Consider the following 16,876-nt stretch of genomic DNA (forward strand, 5'->3'; position numbering starts at 1 on the left):
ATTTCTAACAACTACTGCAAGGCTTATGTCTCACATAAGATAACATTTGGATTACCTTATTACTTCTTATAAGCGTAATTTCCAAATGGGAAGATATGACTGATTTATGTTTGAGGTCTCTGGAATCCTAATTTTAAATCCTAATTTATGGTGAAGTCAGAATTTAAATTACAATTCTGAAAAGGCCACTTTTAGAAAGTTGGCATTTTCTGGCCTTAGCCATTTGGTACGTACAGCCTGGCTGGTTACCTGACTGGGTGTAGTTGGCAGTTGGGTTTTGTGTCTTCCACCTCGACAGCCACACACAATGGGATTTTAGATGTGACTGAGGGGGTATCCTGACCGGATGGGAGAAGGGAGCAGTGCCCAGCCTCACCTACACCTGAATAGACTGTCTCTGGTCCCCACACAAAGGACTGTCTCTCCCTTGTAGTTAGTCTGGAGCCAGGACTGACACAGCAGGACATCTGTGCACTTCAAAGGCTTGTTTTTTAAGTCTCCCCCACTTCAAAGGTACCTGTAGGTATAAGTACTGAATCTCAGAAACCACTGCTTCAGTACACTTCTGGACCTGTGGATACTCTGCCAGTAAAAAGGACTGCTGTGCTGCTGAAGGACTGCCACTCTGCTGGGCTGCTACTCTGAAAGAACTACTGCCCTGCTGTGCTTACCTGCTGGCTGCTGCATACTACCCTCCTTGCCTGGGTGGAAAGGACTTGACCTGCATCACTTGAACCCAAACCCCAGAGTGACTCCAAGGGCTAGTTGGCTGGCCTGATCTGAAGCCTTAGGGATTTAAAAGGCTTCCATTCACCTTGCACCTGCACCTGGACTTTGCCAGCTGTGAGTCTACACTGCCAAGTGGTGCCACCCCAGTCTTTAACCTTTGAAAGTGGGTCTAAGGTGCTTACTAGTAGAACAGATGCATCTTCTCTGCTGAGCGGTGTTTTATTGAGTCAAACCGATGCTTCTTCTCAGCTTAGCGGCACATCCTCGAGCCTAACCGACGCATCTCCTCAGGCTAAGTGGGGCATCTTCGAACAGAACCCACAAATTGCAGCTTCTGCATGGATTGGGCCCAGCACAGGAGGTCGCACCTTCAGAACTGCTGCATTGCTGACAGTGTGTGCACCTCCATGCCAGGTCCTCCCATCTCTTGACGATGGCACCTCGATGATGACACAAGCCTCCAAATCGCAGCTTTGCAGCTTTTGGAACAGACGTGTCACCAGCTGCACACTGGATCCTTGATGCTCAGTCTTCGCATCACGAGCCCCTGTGACAGGATCCTTGAAATTGATGTGACAGGACCTAGCACCGCAGCCTCACTGCTTCTCGGAACCAACGTATCGCTTCAGCTGCGCGATGCTTCTTTGCCTCAGATCCACGCAATGCCCTGAAATCAGGATTTAAGGTACGTTGTTCAGCTGGCCTATCTGGGTCGCTGAAGCCGGCTAGCGCTCCATCACAGTTGCGCAAACTTGTGATTTTGGCCCCTTCCAGCGAGACCTGATATCCCTTGTTAGCGCTTTGTGCTTCTTGGTGCTATTTGACCTAGAAACTTTTAAAATCAATATCTCCAGATCTACTGATTGGAATATGGTCATTTTGGTCTTGTTTTATTTATAAAAATGTAATCTATTTTTTGAAGTGTTACACAAATACTTTACACATTGCCTTCAAGTTAATACTGGCTGCTCTGTTCCAAGCTACCATCGGATTGTGGTTGCTGCTTGACTAGGGCTCATCCAAAGTAAACCAGTAAGCCAAGTTCTAACAAGGAAGTTACCCTGAAAAGCTGGAAGTGTCCTTTTGGCTTGGGCCCTGTAGCTGGAGTTGTGGAATCAGTTTTCCCCTAGAATCCAAAGCCTGTGGTACCAGGAACAGTTCCTTTAGTTTGTGAGTATTTGAATGTACCAGATTGTAAAATAAATTACTCTGCCCTACAGTCTGTGTGCAGCATCACAGTTTGGTGCTGTATTAGTTTTTGCTTATGGAAGAAGTTTGACCTACATTGCCATCGTTTGGTCATGCTCTGGATTACCATTAACTTTTAGACCGTGCCCCAACAAATCCCAAAGACCTTTTATAACGCTTTTTTCAAATTCATATGGTCTAATTCCCTTACCCAGTTATTATCATTTTAGTTTTGTTTTGTTCATTTAATTTATATTAATTTTCCCTAACAGGTCTTCAGAATTTTACTGATTAGTTTCTTTACTTTAATGTAGTTTTACCACTGATGAAATGCTTAACATACATTTCTTTAGAGAAAACCTGTTGTTTTGTGCTGTGACTACTAGGCGGAAAGCCCAGATGCCATGTTGAAGCTGGTTTTACCTCCCAAGGAGATGGTTTATTCCCTGGGAACCCATACTTTGTTCGCCTTCTATTTTAAAATCCTGTATCTCATAAGGACGTGTCACACCACAGAATCACCCCCCAATGTAGGTAAATTCATATTTTCTAACAAACTAAGATCCATCTGTAGATGAAATGTTCAAGGTTACTGATGCTGTACACCAGGGGCCTGATTCACAAAGGGCATCCGCACTCGTGGCGGAGACCCCGCAGTCATGGGGGAGGCTGCGCACGCTGGGCGGAATCTTCACAAAGAGAATTCTCATAGCGGAGATTCCGTGACGAGTGCTTCCATGCCGAGTGCGGAGACTCCCCCACGACTGTGGGGCCTTCGCCATGAGTGCAGAAGCCCTTTGAGGATCAGGCCCCAGGCGTTGGAGTGTATGATAGTGGATTCATTTTTGAATGCCAAAGATCAACAAATGGGCCCTGAATGTATTTAGCTAAATTTAATTCTTATTTATACAGTATTTGGCCTTGAGCATCAGTTACTTCATTGAAGGGAAGACAGCATATATATTCTGAGAAGTTATCAAAATTTCACACGAAAATAGTGACATCACGATTCAACATGAGAGAATCATTGAATCAGACACAAGCAATCCAGAAACTTCATTAAAGGTTTATGTCTGAATGTAGCTTCTTTTGCAGCGAACACCATATGTTTGCTTAGAAAGTAATACACTTGCAGGCTTCAGGAGACCTTTGGTTGTGAAGGGATCATATTGATGAAGTGATCCAATAAGGCAAAGAGCGGGCTGGAGGTATCCGAATAGCCTCTGTGCACATGACTTCTTTATGAAACTTGCAGTAATTGTTCATATGAATCCTTTAAGAAAGTGATCACGAGCCTATAAAAGCGTGCCCTGCGAGTTTATTACTCTTTTATTGATATTGCTTATTGCACTCCTGATGTGAACCTTTTTATAACATTTTCAATATCAGTTAAACTCTCTCCACATTGATTTTCCCAGCTTGTGTCGTTGGTTGTAAAATGCTACTTGCCAGACACAATAGCACTGTCCTTCTGTGTTACTTAGAATAGAAATATTTGGAGATAGAAGACAGAGAGCCAAGCAGCAATTTGAATGGAAGTGGAACTGCACATTAGGGGACATATTTAGCAAATTATCATGCAGTGCAGCAAGTCACTTTACTGCGCTGCGCTGCGTGATAGGGAAAGGGCAGGAATGTACTGCATTTAACAATATATGGCGCATTCCTGTCATATTCCAGTGCTAGCGCATAATGTGCTGCCTAGCGCCAACGTAGGCACCCTTGAACCATGGTGCAAGGGTACTTGCATCATTAGCAGGATTGTTTTTGTGCAGGAAGGAACACCTAGGTGAGTGTGAGTTTTGTAACACAAGTCATTAACAATTAATGCATGCCCAGATTTGCATCTCCAATTCCTGAGCTTAATTGCATGTTCACATTTAACCCATCAATCCAAAACTCTTATTTCACAATTCATTGTTCAGAAATATTTTAACAAATGTATAGATAAAATAGTAAATGCATAGTATTGAATATGAATGCATTTCATTTTAAGGCAATACCTAGCATGACACATTAACAGACTGCGCTCATTTGTTACTTGAAAGGAGGTTCTAGATTCTGCTTATGTCTCAAGTCTGTTTTGTTGCATTCATTGAGCAAAAATTAAGTAACTTTTCCCGCATAGAATATTGTTACCCTCTGCATGATCCTGCAGTCTGCATCAGCTATTTAAAGCCCCACATGTATGTTAAACAGGCACACGCATGTGCACTCTCTCCTCACCATGCTGTACCTCCGGTCAAGTTGTGCACACTCTGCTGGTGATTCCTTTTCGCCTCGTGTCTGAACATAAATCTTTAAGCGCATAAAAATGTGATAGTTGAAATAAAAAAGAGACTGCAATCCAATGTTTCCATTATTCAAAAAGTTACTCCATTACTTTGGAACCCCAAACACAGCAGCCATCTTAGAATGAAGCAGTCTCCCTTAAAAAGATGGCTTAGCTGGGAGCCCTTCACTGAAAGAAGAGAATATAGCCTATTGCATTGAACTCAAGCACAGAAGAGAATGTGTAAATCACAGCCAAGTCTTCAGTAGTACCACTGGCTCATGGATGATGGAAGGTTCAAACAGAAGTGGGGTAAGCTGACCATTAATATAATTAGTGCTTAATTTGAGCCGGTGGAGCCCACAGGCACCAGTTTTTGGGGATCGGCCCTAATTTTTCTTCATCAGGTATTAACGACGAGCAAGACCGAGAAAATAACACAAATGGGAAAGAAAGAGGAAGATAAAGACAGAAAAATGGGCACAAAGAGAGGCCAGCAAGAGTGGGATAAAGAGGTAGCAGTAACTGGTAGTAGATTAAAAGAGCCTGAGGTGAATTCATACAAGCCAATCCTCCAGAATCAGATGGGAGATTTCTGATTTCAAGGCTAGTCTCCCACCTCACGATTTCTGCATGCAGAAACCCCATTCCTCTGTGGGCTTGTGCCGACAGGGGCTGGTATTATGTGACTCAGAGTATGCACTGCCAGAAACCTGCTCCTGGAGATCACTGTGCAAACTTCTCATCATGCCATTTCAGCCTGCCATAGCGCTTTCTCTGTTCTTCTGACAGGTAATGAAAACAAAATGCGCATTTGCATTTCTGACAACCCATCCTGCAGCAGCACACCTGCAAGTCCCATACATGACAATAGACCCGATTCAGGCCTCGATGGAAGTCAAAGGGTGAAATACTTCCTACCGGTTATGTTTTTAAAATCCTCACTTTACTCTTCTAAAATGTTGACATGTATCTGAATTCAACATTAGGCAGGCTTGATGTTTGGCGCGCTGATTTTTAATTCCACCGCAGGAGTGGCACTGTGTACCCTGGCACTCATGTTTTTTACAAATGAATTACCAGTGAATGTTTAACCATAATCTCCTGTTGGAGGGCTGGCACAACAACAACTCTTTCTTTCTGAAATGGGTAAACATTACATTAAAGAAATGTAATCAAAATTGCCAACAATTAATAGGGAGGCTAACTGACCTTGCTGTTTTTTCTCTTCACAGCAGTGTAAATTGTAGGTGGACTGCAATGACTCCCAGGTGCTCTTAAATATGTACTAATGCAGCTTGACAAGAAATTCAGTGAACTTGCTTGTCAGAAGCAGCTACAAGAAACCTAATGATAACAAGCATTTGCAATGCAATCGGTCTCGCCTTGGGGACCTTATATGTATTTCGCTATACAGCATATTAGCTTGGGTGCTGACACATCTACTGTTCTTTAACATGGAAGGAAAGTAAACACCAAACTACGTGACACGCCAGGTATGGGAACCTATGGAGATAAAAATTGCCTTTCAGTAAGGAATGGTATAGTCCAAAGCTCTGTTTTTAATATTATATCAGGTCCTTCGGTGGTCATATCGCTGAAAATACAAGATTTGAAAAAAATATTATTGTTTACGGGTGCTCGTGGAAGACAATTTCTATGGACTGGAATCTAGAGAATGCTAAAGTGATTCTGGTATTTTACTGACCTCTGCTGGTCGTTTTCTATCCAGAAAGTTAAAAAGAGGCAGCTGCCAGAAAAATTTAAAAAAATACAGTCCCTCAGCAGAAAGCAATTCTGGTATTTTACTGACCTCTACTGGTCGTTTTCTATCAAGACAGTTGAAATGGAGGCAGTTGAACAAAAGAAAATAGTACCTTAGCGGAAGCAGACAAGTCCTAGGGGTGATCTCTAGAGCCCACAAAGTACATACACATATAAGTATATACTAAAGTTTATACAAGAGGTCTCTAATGCTTGACCTAAAAAGCACAACATCAAAGGGAGTCTGGGAGACACTGCTGGTTTTCCCTTCACGCGGTGAACAAACATTAAAGAAAAGTAAGCTACAGGGAGGCCTGAAGACAGAGCTGGTTTTCCTTTCACAGCAGGGCGAAGTGAATATGGACTGCAAGGACCACCTTGAGCTCTTGAATATGAAATGAGCAGCTCAACATGTTTGTCAATGACACTGCCTACGGTGTGCAGCTTGAGACAAAATAAGCAACATTTCAAAGGAGGCTGGGTGACACTGCCAGTTCTCCCGTCATTGCAGTAGAAAATGGACTACAAATGAAACCAAAAGATTGGCCCTCCGACACTAGCATTGAAGAGCATTGATTTTTAAGGTCAGGCAAACTGCAATAGAGCCAGTCGTTGAAGTGGGATGACCTAATACCCTATGCCGGATGCTGAGGTGGGTGGAAGCAACATGGACATGCAGTTTAACAGACTAATGGACAGGGAGGGTTGTTCCAAGGACCCTTTGTATATGTATATAGGTGTGTATTTAATTTAGGATTTTTGGGGAATACATGGTACTCGACACAGCTAAAGCTGTTTCTAGTCCATATCTAAAGATAGATCTGTCACTTCCATCCCCTTGTTGTGCAGAATAATATTTATTTAAATCATATGCCGGCCACCGGTGACAATGCTTTGGTGTACCTGTTTGTCCTAGTGAGCAAGTAAGAACTTTGTCATAGTCCTTTTAAAGTACTTGGGGCACAAGAAATTGGCACTCTGACCGCATCCTAAAAACTTACTTAGATAATTAGACATGAATAAATTGATTTGCAAACATTGATAGTCACATTTAACGTCTATTGCATCTGTTCTATACATCTAGGGGCTTTAACTGAGTGCCAATGCAGCACACACTGGAAAGATGTGAAACTGCTGAGTCTGGTTGAGCAGGTCACAATTCTAGAAACTGCACTCTGAATCACATGTGAAGCACCTAAGAATGGTTTGGCTGAATGTAAATACACAGAGGTTTTCAATTGAAGCATAGAGCCTGCCCATTAACAGTTACAATACATGTTTTTCTCATTTGGAAAATAGGGTGCAATTGTCTTCTGGGTTTCCAGCTAAAGCAAGCCACCAGAGATGTCTACACTGTGCTCACAAGACAACAGTAGGTCTGATTAAAAGGAAATCTGAGTTTTCTGAGGGGAAGGGGGTTCTGGACAGGCACCCCTCTCTAGAGGACAAATAATCAGAGACCAAAGATCAGATTGTTAGTGTTCTAACATAATTCCAGTTTTGCTCTCAGCTGTTTTGATTAGGGAACCACACCACTCACAATCCCCCCTCATGCAGCGACGGATGGAAGTATCTAGATTCTCCGAACCATCAGAATGGAGGGAAAACTGGGTATCATCTGCATCAATAAAATGGAAGTTGTGAGTAACAGTGAGCCTCATTAGGGGTTCAACATAAGATGTGAAAAGATAGGGAGGAGGGCAGAGCCATTCAGCGTCCCAACGTGAAATATGTCGATGTTGTACTGAAGTAGCGACAAGCAGAATCTCAGAGAATCCCCATATCTAAAAAGAGGCAAAGCAGCCATGTGCAGTACCCCCCTGAGAACCTCACAAGTCTGTCAAGGGAGGATGAAATGGTCAATGGTGTTAAATGACTCTGACAGATCAATTAAGATCAGAGCATTGACACTATCACCATCAGAAGCCATCTCCATATACTGATGGATACCCTCTAACACAGATTTCTGGTTGTCAGAGGCATGTAATTCCCTTGAAATGCCAGATCAAATACTCGTAACATTTCCAATGAAGAAAGAAGTGAGAGTTGCATAGCAATTCAGGGAAAGGATTAGGACTTTCACTCAGTGGAAGAGTTCTTGAGGGTGGGAAAAAGTATTCTTCTGGTTTGCCAGCTGCTATATATATATATATATATATGTATATGTATATTACCTACTGGCGGTCGCCAGTAGGTAGTTATAGTTAGGACCACGTTTCCATAGGAAAACCTCAACATTCTATTTTGAATAACTTTGGCGCCGGTCGACGAATCCTCGCGAATTTCTCAAAATAGGTGGGGCGCTACGCTCCGCTCCTACCCTGAAAGTCTCGGGGGGATTCGTCAAGCGGGGGCTGAGATAAAAGGGGGGTCCCAAAACGCGTTTTTCCCATGCATTTTTCCATAGGACCTTTAGAACGAGCTACAGCCCGAACGGCTGAACAGAATTACTAGAAATTTGGCAGAGAGGTAGTCCCTAGGTCAAGGAAGTGCCTTTTGTAGGTTTGGTGTAAATCTGTTCAGTAGATTCTGAGAAAATAGCCTTTAAATCAATATATATATCTGAGCCCGCTTACGGTACGCTTACCGTACGCTTACCGTACGCTTACCGTAAGCTTACGGTGGCGTGCGCGAGCGCGATTCTGATTGGCTCTTAGATCTTAGTAAACATTCGAATCGGCCGAAACCAGGAAGCGGCGTCCGCCATTTTGTCTCTCGCACTGAGTGTTGTTTATCAAACATGATGGCCAAAAACATGTTACGGGGCTGTTTTGACAACTCCCTCCCACATAGTCATGTTGAGGGAGTCCCCAAACATCCCCCAAGAGCAAAAACGGTTTTATTTTTTTTTCGGCAATTTCGCGGGGCACGCTTACCGTACGCTTACCGTACGCTTACCGTAAGCTTACCGTACGCTTACGGTAAAAAAATAAAAATAAAAAAAACACTATCCACACTTACCCCACCCCCTGTGCTTTTGGTGGCCGCAGGCCACCAAATGTGCAGGGCTTATTAATAGAGAAAAAAAACGTAATTTTGGCAACATGAAATTATAAAATCGAAATAAAAAAAACACTATCCACATTGACCTCACCCCCTGTGCTTTTGGTGGCCGAAGGCCACCAAATGTACAGGGCTTATTAAAGTTGATAAAAACCGTGCACGGAACGAACTGCGTTAAGTGGGCGCGCACGCCACAAATGGCGTAAAGTAACTTAGCATTTAAAAAACCGTACAAATTCACTGAAAAAACCATAGGTTTCACACACGTTATAGTTAGGAAATAGCATTTAAAAAACCTTGCTAATTCACTGAAAAAACCATAGGTTTCACACATGTTATAGTTAGCTGGACATTTTACTGATAAAAAACCAATGAAATTCCCCCGTTATAGTTACTGTAGGCAACTATAACTCACGCGACCGTAATCCTCTGCTGATGACATATGTGTCTTTATGAAAAAAAAATATTTGTAATATATGTATAGCTAAAATTTAATGGAAGAAGATATGGGCAAATAAGTGTCTAAATACAGTATTAGCATCAGCAGAGGATTGCGGTCGCGTGAGTTATAGTTGCCTACAGTAACTATAACGGGGGAATTTCATTGGTTTTTTATCAGTAAAATGTCCAGCTAACTATAACATGTGTGAAACCTATGGTTTTTTCAGTGAATATATATATATATATATATATATATATATATATATATATATATATATATATATATATATATATATATATACATACATACATACATACATATATATATATATATATGTATATATATATTATATATATATAAACAATTTCATGTATATACATCACATAAAGCATACACACACTCAAAACAAGCAGTGTAGAACAATGAGAGGGGTACAAGAGACAAAGGAGCAGAAAGGGTAAAACCTAAGACAATACAATATAGCTTAGAAACAATGACAGAGATATTGAAACATAGCATCTATCTACCCCCATGTATAGAGATCGATACAAATAATTATTCCTCTGCTATCATACCTAAGGAAATCAGTCTACTATCCTACCCATTCTTTCCTCCTCCTACCTAGGCCAGCCAGTCCCTCCCATCTTTATGCCTTGTAAGCCATTTGCTCAATTGGTCCCAGATTTTACGGCCTTTCTTGCTACGACACCTGCCTTTGCAGTTGTACAATGATCTTTCAAGATTATATAGGGCCAGTAAGCGGGCCAACCAGGCATGGTACGTAGGAGGGTCGGCATCCTTCCATTGTGTAGCAATAAGAAGCTGAGCTACGGCCACCGCAATAAAGACAAAGTCATTCTGCCTTACATCCCGTTGTTCCTTGTCGTCATATCCCAATAACATCAGTGATGGAGTTATACGGACCATGCCCCCCAATGCCACTAGGAGAAATTCCTCTATTCCCTCCTTTAGAGGAGTCCTAATTTCTCACACCCAAAAAACATATGTATTGTATCTGCCGGTCCTTGATCACATCGAGGACATTTGTCATTCCCTCTTTTACCCCAGCAAAAAAGCTTAGCCAGAGTAAAGTAGAGGTCAAAGATAGTTTGATAATGTTGGTCTTTTAAATTTGCTGAGAGAAATATTCCCTTCCCTAATGCAATCGACTGATATGGATCCACATCAGGGTTTCCCACTTTACTGGCCCATTTAGTTTCTACCTTTTCTAGGTCATCGGGGACTGTGTCCATTATTATTTTATATATGTACTTGATTCTAGTCTGAGGGTGAGACATAACTTCCACTAGGGGGATTCTATTTGTAGAGATCTTTTCCCTCCCTATTTGGTTTAAGAAGCTGGTGATTTGCTTGTACTTAAAATGAGTCCCTGCCATTATTCCATATCTCGGTTGCAGATCTATAAATGCGAACCTCTGGTTGATTGAAAAAAGATCCCCTACCTCTGTGATGCCCCTTTCCTCCCACTGCCTGCCCAGATTGTTGTACATTGTTTCAGGGACTAAAGAAGGGTGTGTATCTATTGTATCTATGTATTTGCATGGGTCCAACCATTTTACGCCTAAATTAGTGGATTTTTAAAGGGGTTAGAATATGTATGGTGTCTCAGATCTAGCTCGAAAATGTAGCATACTTTGCAAAGATGTAGGCTTTATAGATCACAAGAAACGTGTCTGAATGACTGTTTGTTCTGTCATGGGTAGGAATTTGTTTAGCGGGACCGCTGTCTGTGAAACAGTGAAACATTACAATAAATACATTTAATGCAGTATTTGTCAGACTAAAGCAGGTAGTTGGGGACACATTAGAGAGCAAATTGGTTGGAATGGTAAGGTCTAAGTTATGACTCAGTTTCAGGGGGTCCTTTACCCCACAAACAGAAATGTAGATGTTTAACATGGTGAATCAGAGAAGCGACCGAATTTCCCAGGGGATCATTAAACAGTTGAAAGTCATATATTATATTATTTTACATGGCAGTCAAATTCTAGTCTTTTTACCTAATACTCAAACAACAATACCATTTTTATTTGATATATGTATGAACACATTTACAAGGAAAGATAATGAATGTGATCAAAAATACATCCCGCCTGCTGTGTCACATCGCACTTTTTTCGTGCATGCACGTAGCTACGGGAGTCATTTTTTTCATCCTTAAATAGAAAAACCATACCCGCAATCTAGTTAAATACAGAAGGATTGGTTTGAAATGCCTAGGCTTCAACAGTAGTTACTTAGCCAATGCATAAGGACATGCATTTAAGAGCTGGTTTGGGCATTGGTGCACAACTGCATTTTTAAGATGAAAGTTCACCTTAACCTCAGAAATTACAGCAAAATACAGTAATGATGTTTAAGACTTTCTTTTTAATTGCTTGCAGAGCTAAGAAGCAGCACCTTTCTTAAACAGAATGAGACAAGGGGAAATGGTGGTTTCATTCTTTGTTTATTCAGACCTGCTTTTGGGGCTTTAGACTCCCCAAGATTCGGTTCTTACTTTGTAATTGACAGTTTGTTCATTAGGCCTAGTAGTCGGCATGGCATATTTATTTTAATTATGCTGGCGAAATGTGTGTAATTTCCATATATTCATTGAAGAGAGTTCTTGATTTTTTCTAATTTTTGCGCATGCACAAGGTCTGTTCCCACAGAAAATGGCCATGTCTGGAGACATTTTCTGCTCATCAAGCATTTTAGGGAAAGTGCACATTTTTGTGAAAAGTTTTGCAACAGACCTACAAACCACATTTCCCTCTAAAACCGTATTTTCGCAATTATTTTATGGAATATTCGGAAAATTCACGTAAAAAAACTATGCTCTTTCGCACACTCCTACTCAGAAGTCTGTTGCCTCATCATTTTTTCACCACTGATTGAGTGTCAACATGATTATCTGATCTCAGCTTAGGCAACTGGGTTAATTCCCAGTTCTTGCAAAGTCTTAATCCATCTTGTTCCCAGATTTAGAGTAAAGCTAACTGGGGCAACTTTTGCAAATACTCTCTTAGATGGGCAATGTGCAACTAGAATGGCAGTAATTCTTGACAGAAGAAATGGAACGTGTACATTATTGTGGAGGCAGGCAACGGGATGTGGAAACCTCCATGGACATCTTCCTCTGTTAATGTTGAAACTGGTATGCCCATGTGCAATCAACTGTGGAAATGTGAAGTAATCATGGCAAAGTGCATGATGGCATGGAAATTCTGTGGAAGAAATGTAGAATTGGCATGACAATGTGTGCTCAATAAGGCCATAGAATAGTATAGATAGACTTTCAAGGCGACTACCACCTGGTGTGCAGATGAAGTTGGGAAGCCAATTAAAAACTTTGTTTTCTGTACTTCCATAATAGCTGCCACATTATGTGGTGAGTATCTTGGAACTATTGAAAATATAATTCCAAGATGACCAAATGTTGTGGGTTTGGTGTATGGAGGGAAACATCCATTACAACTTAGTCATTACATTGCACTGCTTTTACAACGCAACTGTTACAACGCAACTGCCTTTACATCGCATGCCATTACAACGCATGTCACTACAACGCATGCCATTACAACGCATACCATTACCACACATGCCATTACAAAGAATGATAAGGTAACTACTGGAGATTTTTTTGTTTTATGGTGGGTATGGGTTTTGAGGTAGATATTAATATTAATTTTTACACCTACACTATCCAACACTTTCCCTACTGTTGCACTCACTGGAGTGGGAATAGTAATTTGTACCCCTACACTATCCAACACTTACCCTACTGTTGCCCTAAAAGTATTATGTGCTGTAATGGTATGCGTTGCAAAGGTATGCGTTGTAATGGAATGCGTTGTAATAGTAGTTAATAAAAATGCGTTAAAATCATACGATGTAATGGTCGTTGCAATGTAAAAACCGCATTGTAAAAGCATGTGTTGTAATTGTTTGCGTTGTAACGTCATATATTCGTGTATGGATGTCCGTTGTGCAATGCTGGCATAGTCTTAGATGCTCCGGGTAGCAGTCCTTTGTCATATGTTAACCTGGTTGTTGTGTTTCTTCTCTCAGGTTGTCTGATGTTTCTTTATGCCCTGTGCTTTCTTTCAGCCATGCCTCTACTTCTGTGTGTGGATATGTGACATCATGAGTGCTTTGTATGTATTTAACATCTGGGCTTGTCTCCTCCCATGGCTTGTAGGCCATGGTCTTTTTGTCTATTTCAGGTTGTCCTCAGGCTCATCCTATGAGTTTTCACTGATGTGCCCGGCTTAATGGGTCCCCCTAGTTTGGAATTTGAACACTGCTGTGCAGCTGTGCAGGTAGTTGTTAATCTTGTCACTGGATTTCCCTGTTGGTGGTGCTTTAGTGCCTGGCATGAGCTGGTGAGCTCCTGATGTTACTGTTGGCTTGGGTCTTGGACTGGCTAATATGCTTCTTGTTTGATTTTTCTACCCCCACTGAACCCATCAGGCAGGGACGGATGGTTGTCTTTCCCGATGTAATGTTGTGAGGATAGCGGTCTCATTTCTGCTTAAACTAGGATGCCCTGCCGCATAGAACCAGTGAACTGCTCATACCGCTGCTATGTGGCTCCTTCTGGCTTTCTTTCCTCGTGTCACTCCATGTGCCTAGAAGTTCTTGCCCAGGAGCCTGGATATGGGTGTCTTCCTTCTCATCTCTCACTGGTGTCAGCATCACTTTATTAGGCCTTGTCCATCTATGCATTGTGGTTGATTATTCTGTTAAGCTTCCTGGGATTGCTGGCTTTTCTTGTTAATGGGCCATGGGGACGTGTTTTTATTTTGAGTTCCTTTCTCTTTTCAGGGATTGAACTTTTCTGATTGGTTGCCAATCAAGTTAGTTTTGTATGGTTTGGTACAAACGATGTGGCTATCTTCAACAGCAGTCAGTTAAGGTGATTTGGACGCCTACTCAAGAGGATTCTGGGTACAGGTGGTCCTTTATAGACAAACTTGAAGGAGAGGATGTGGCCTAATGCCAGGAGCTGCCGACTTTGGAGCTGTGGAATCAGGTTCGAGTCTCGGCATCGGCTCAGCATACTGTGATTCTGGGCAAATCAGTTGATCTTACCCGTGCCTACCAAAATGAATGTGTTCTTGTGTAATGTAACTGTTGCTCATATAAAGCGCCAACACCTTCGGATCGAGCTCGAGCTATATAAAACTGCAAAAGAGAAGAGGTAAGACTTTTTCTTTTATTCAGCAGGGTGCTTGTTTCCAGACACACCTTGTGAGGTCAGGACTGGGAAAGAGAAGAGGAACCTGAGCAACAAGATAACTGATAGGTATCTGAAGAATGTATGTGAGGAAAACGAGTTAAATCACACTATGGTTTTCAAAAGTGCAATAAAGCCCATACGCAGGATTTTAAAGAAAATGTTGCTAAAGGTAGAGAACCCCGTATTTTTAATACGACTTTAAAAAACATTGCAGAATCAAACTGTATGGGCCTTCAAAAAGAGGAGAGACAGCTTCAAAATGTATTGAAAAGCAGAACCTGAAGTATTTGAAACACAAGTGCTGGTGAGAATCAAAGATCTGTTTGCGGAGGTCAAAATGACCCGCGCAAACAGCTCTGTAAAGACAGCGCACGCTCTGTAGAGCCGAGGGAGTCAGGCTTTTGGGAGAACGGTGTTTGCACCTGAGAATTGCCAGCATTTTGAGATAATGGTTTAGAATGTTTTTGAAACCACTCTGAGACTCCATAAGACTGTAGGGGTCATATCACGAGGCGGTGCAGTGGAGAAATGCTTGTTTTCTAGACATAACAGAACAGAGGGACGTGATAACATCACCATAGTGATGGAAAATAATATGGCAGAAGTGGAAATAACTTTTCGTACCTTTCCTTTCAGTTTTGTCGGAGCCTTTTCCTCCGAGTGGCGAGTAAGTGGTGTCCATTGAATCGATGCCTCGGCTTCCTTTGCTGACTCCGTTTTCATACAGCTGGTCGTCAACCGGTTGCAGTTGCCAGGTCAGACCAAACAAATGAACTGCTGCAAAAAATATATATATTTATGCACACTTTCAAGTGGAAGGAAAAATGTACTACTTTTCTGAGACATGTTGAAACCATTTGCAAGTGATCTAAAGCTAAGAAATAAACGCTTAGCACCCTACGATCACAATCTTTGAAAAATATTCCTAGAAACATTCATACTCCTTTTAGAAACTAATTGCCAGGTTATTTACAGTCAATACATTCTGTAGAATGCACTTTATCAAATAAAATTCTCAAAACCTACTGAAGCTGCTGGATGGGTTCTAAGAATTGTTGTGTGCCAGCGAAAACTCATGTCTCAAGCGCAAGAATAAATAACCTTCTCTGAACAATGACAGCAGGTTTACCTTCAACAGGGTCTCAGAGATTCAATGAAAACATTGAGTCAGACGCACTCAAGTTTAAACCTGTCCACATTTGACGTGGGCAATGCAGCAGGCTTTGCAGAGGTGCTAACAAACCCAACATGCCCCCATCCCATGATGCACTGTTCCCCAGTGAACAACCAGGTTACACTGTTTCTTCAGGTGCAAAAGAAGCAATAATTAGGGTTGGAGGGGATCTCTAACTCAGCCTTGGGGGGAGGGGAGGATTTGTTAGTTCTCAAACGTTGTGTCTGGAAGGAGACTGTAACTGCCCACACATGGAGTGTACTTTTTTTTATTCAAATGCATCTTTAATAACTTTTATCAGAATAAAGGTACATAGTGACATACTGTACATAACAAAGTGTTCAATCATTCATGAATATGTCCATCCAACCTTTATTTATCATCTGCCTCAGGCTGCTCCTCCTCTCAGGGAGGTGACCCCCACATTAACATGTCATAAAATGATGTGCCATCACATAGCCTTTTCATCATTCCTTCAAGAGACCCTCCCCTCCTAAGTTCCAGAGATGATGTCCATTGCACTCCAGCATGGGGGCAACACACGTGCGGCCGCCGTTATGAAAATAAACTTCACCAGTCGGCCATATTGTCCTTCTAACACAAGGTGTGTCCTCCAGGTCACTGATAAGTATCTGCATAGAGAGCATGGACCATATTCTCTGTCACCATTGGAAAAAGATGGAGGAGGAAACCTTTTACGTTGAACATAATTGGCTTATTTTGCTGCCGCCACGCATTGCAAAGTCATATACCACTCAGGCTTTGGCAAATGTGCATCACAGTGCAGTCTAAAACCTAGCTCAAATTTATTTCGTTGGAAAGAGAAGGAGAATTTTAAAACCTCTTTAAATGCATCAGCTATCTATTTCCAAAAGAGAAGATGATTAGGGCAATTCTACCAGTCGAGGAATGTGTCATCAGACAGACCACAATCCATGTCAACAGTTATTCAGCACTCTTGGGGACATTCTGTGTATTTTGTCTCAAGGATAATGCTATCCATAAATGAGTTTATATTGTATTTCTTTGTTTTTCATGATTATAGAGCTTTTGTGTATA

General features: G+C 41.6%; 1 protein-coding gene across 3 annotated transcripts in view; it reads right to left on the reverse strand.

The window, feature by feature from the left end:
- TENM1 (teneurin transmembrane protein 1) overlaps positions 1-16,876 on the reverse strand; it is a 1,737,496-nt gene that overhangs the window by 814,267 nt on the left and 906,353 nt on the right. For all 3 annotated transcript variants that reach the window (XM_085608139.1, XM_085608140.1, XM_085608138.1), the window contains one exon: positions 15,268-15,420. In XM_085608139.1, the coding sequence (XP_085464265.1) occupies positions 15,268-15,420 (153 nt within the window). The remainder of the gene's footprint in view (positions 1-15,267; positions 15,421-16,876) is intronic.

The sequence above is a fragment of the Triturus cristatus genome, chromosome 5_2 (assembly GCF_964204655.1).
Source record: "Triturus cristatus chromosome 5_2, aTriCri1.1, whole genome shotgun sequence".
In the NCBI taxonomy this organism is placed as follows: Eukaryota; Metazoa; Chordata; class Amphibia; order Caudata; family Salamandridae; genus Triturus; species Triturus cristatus.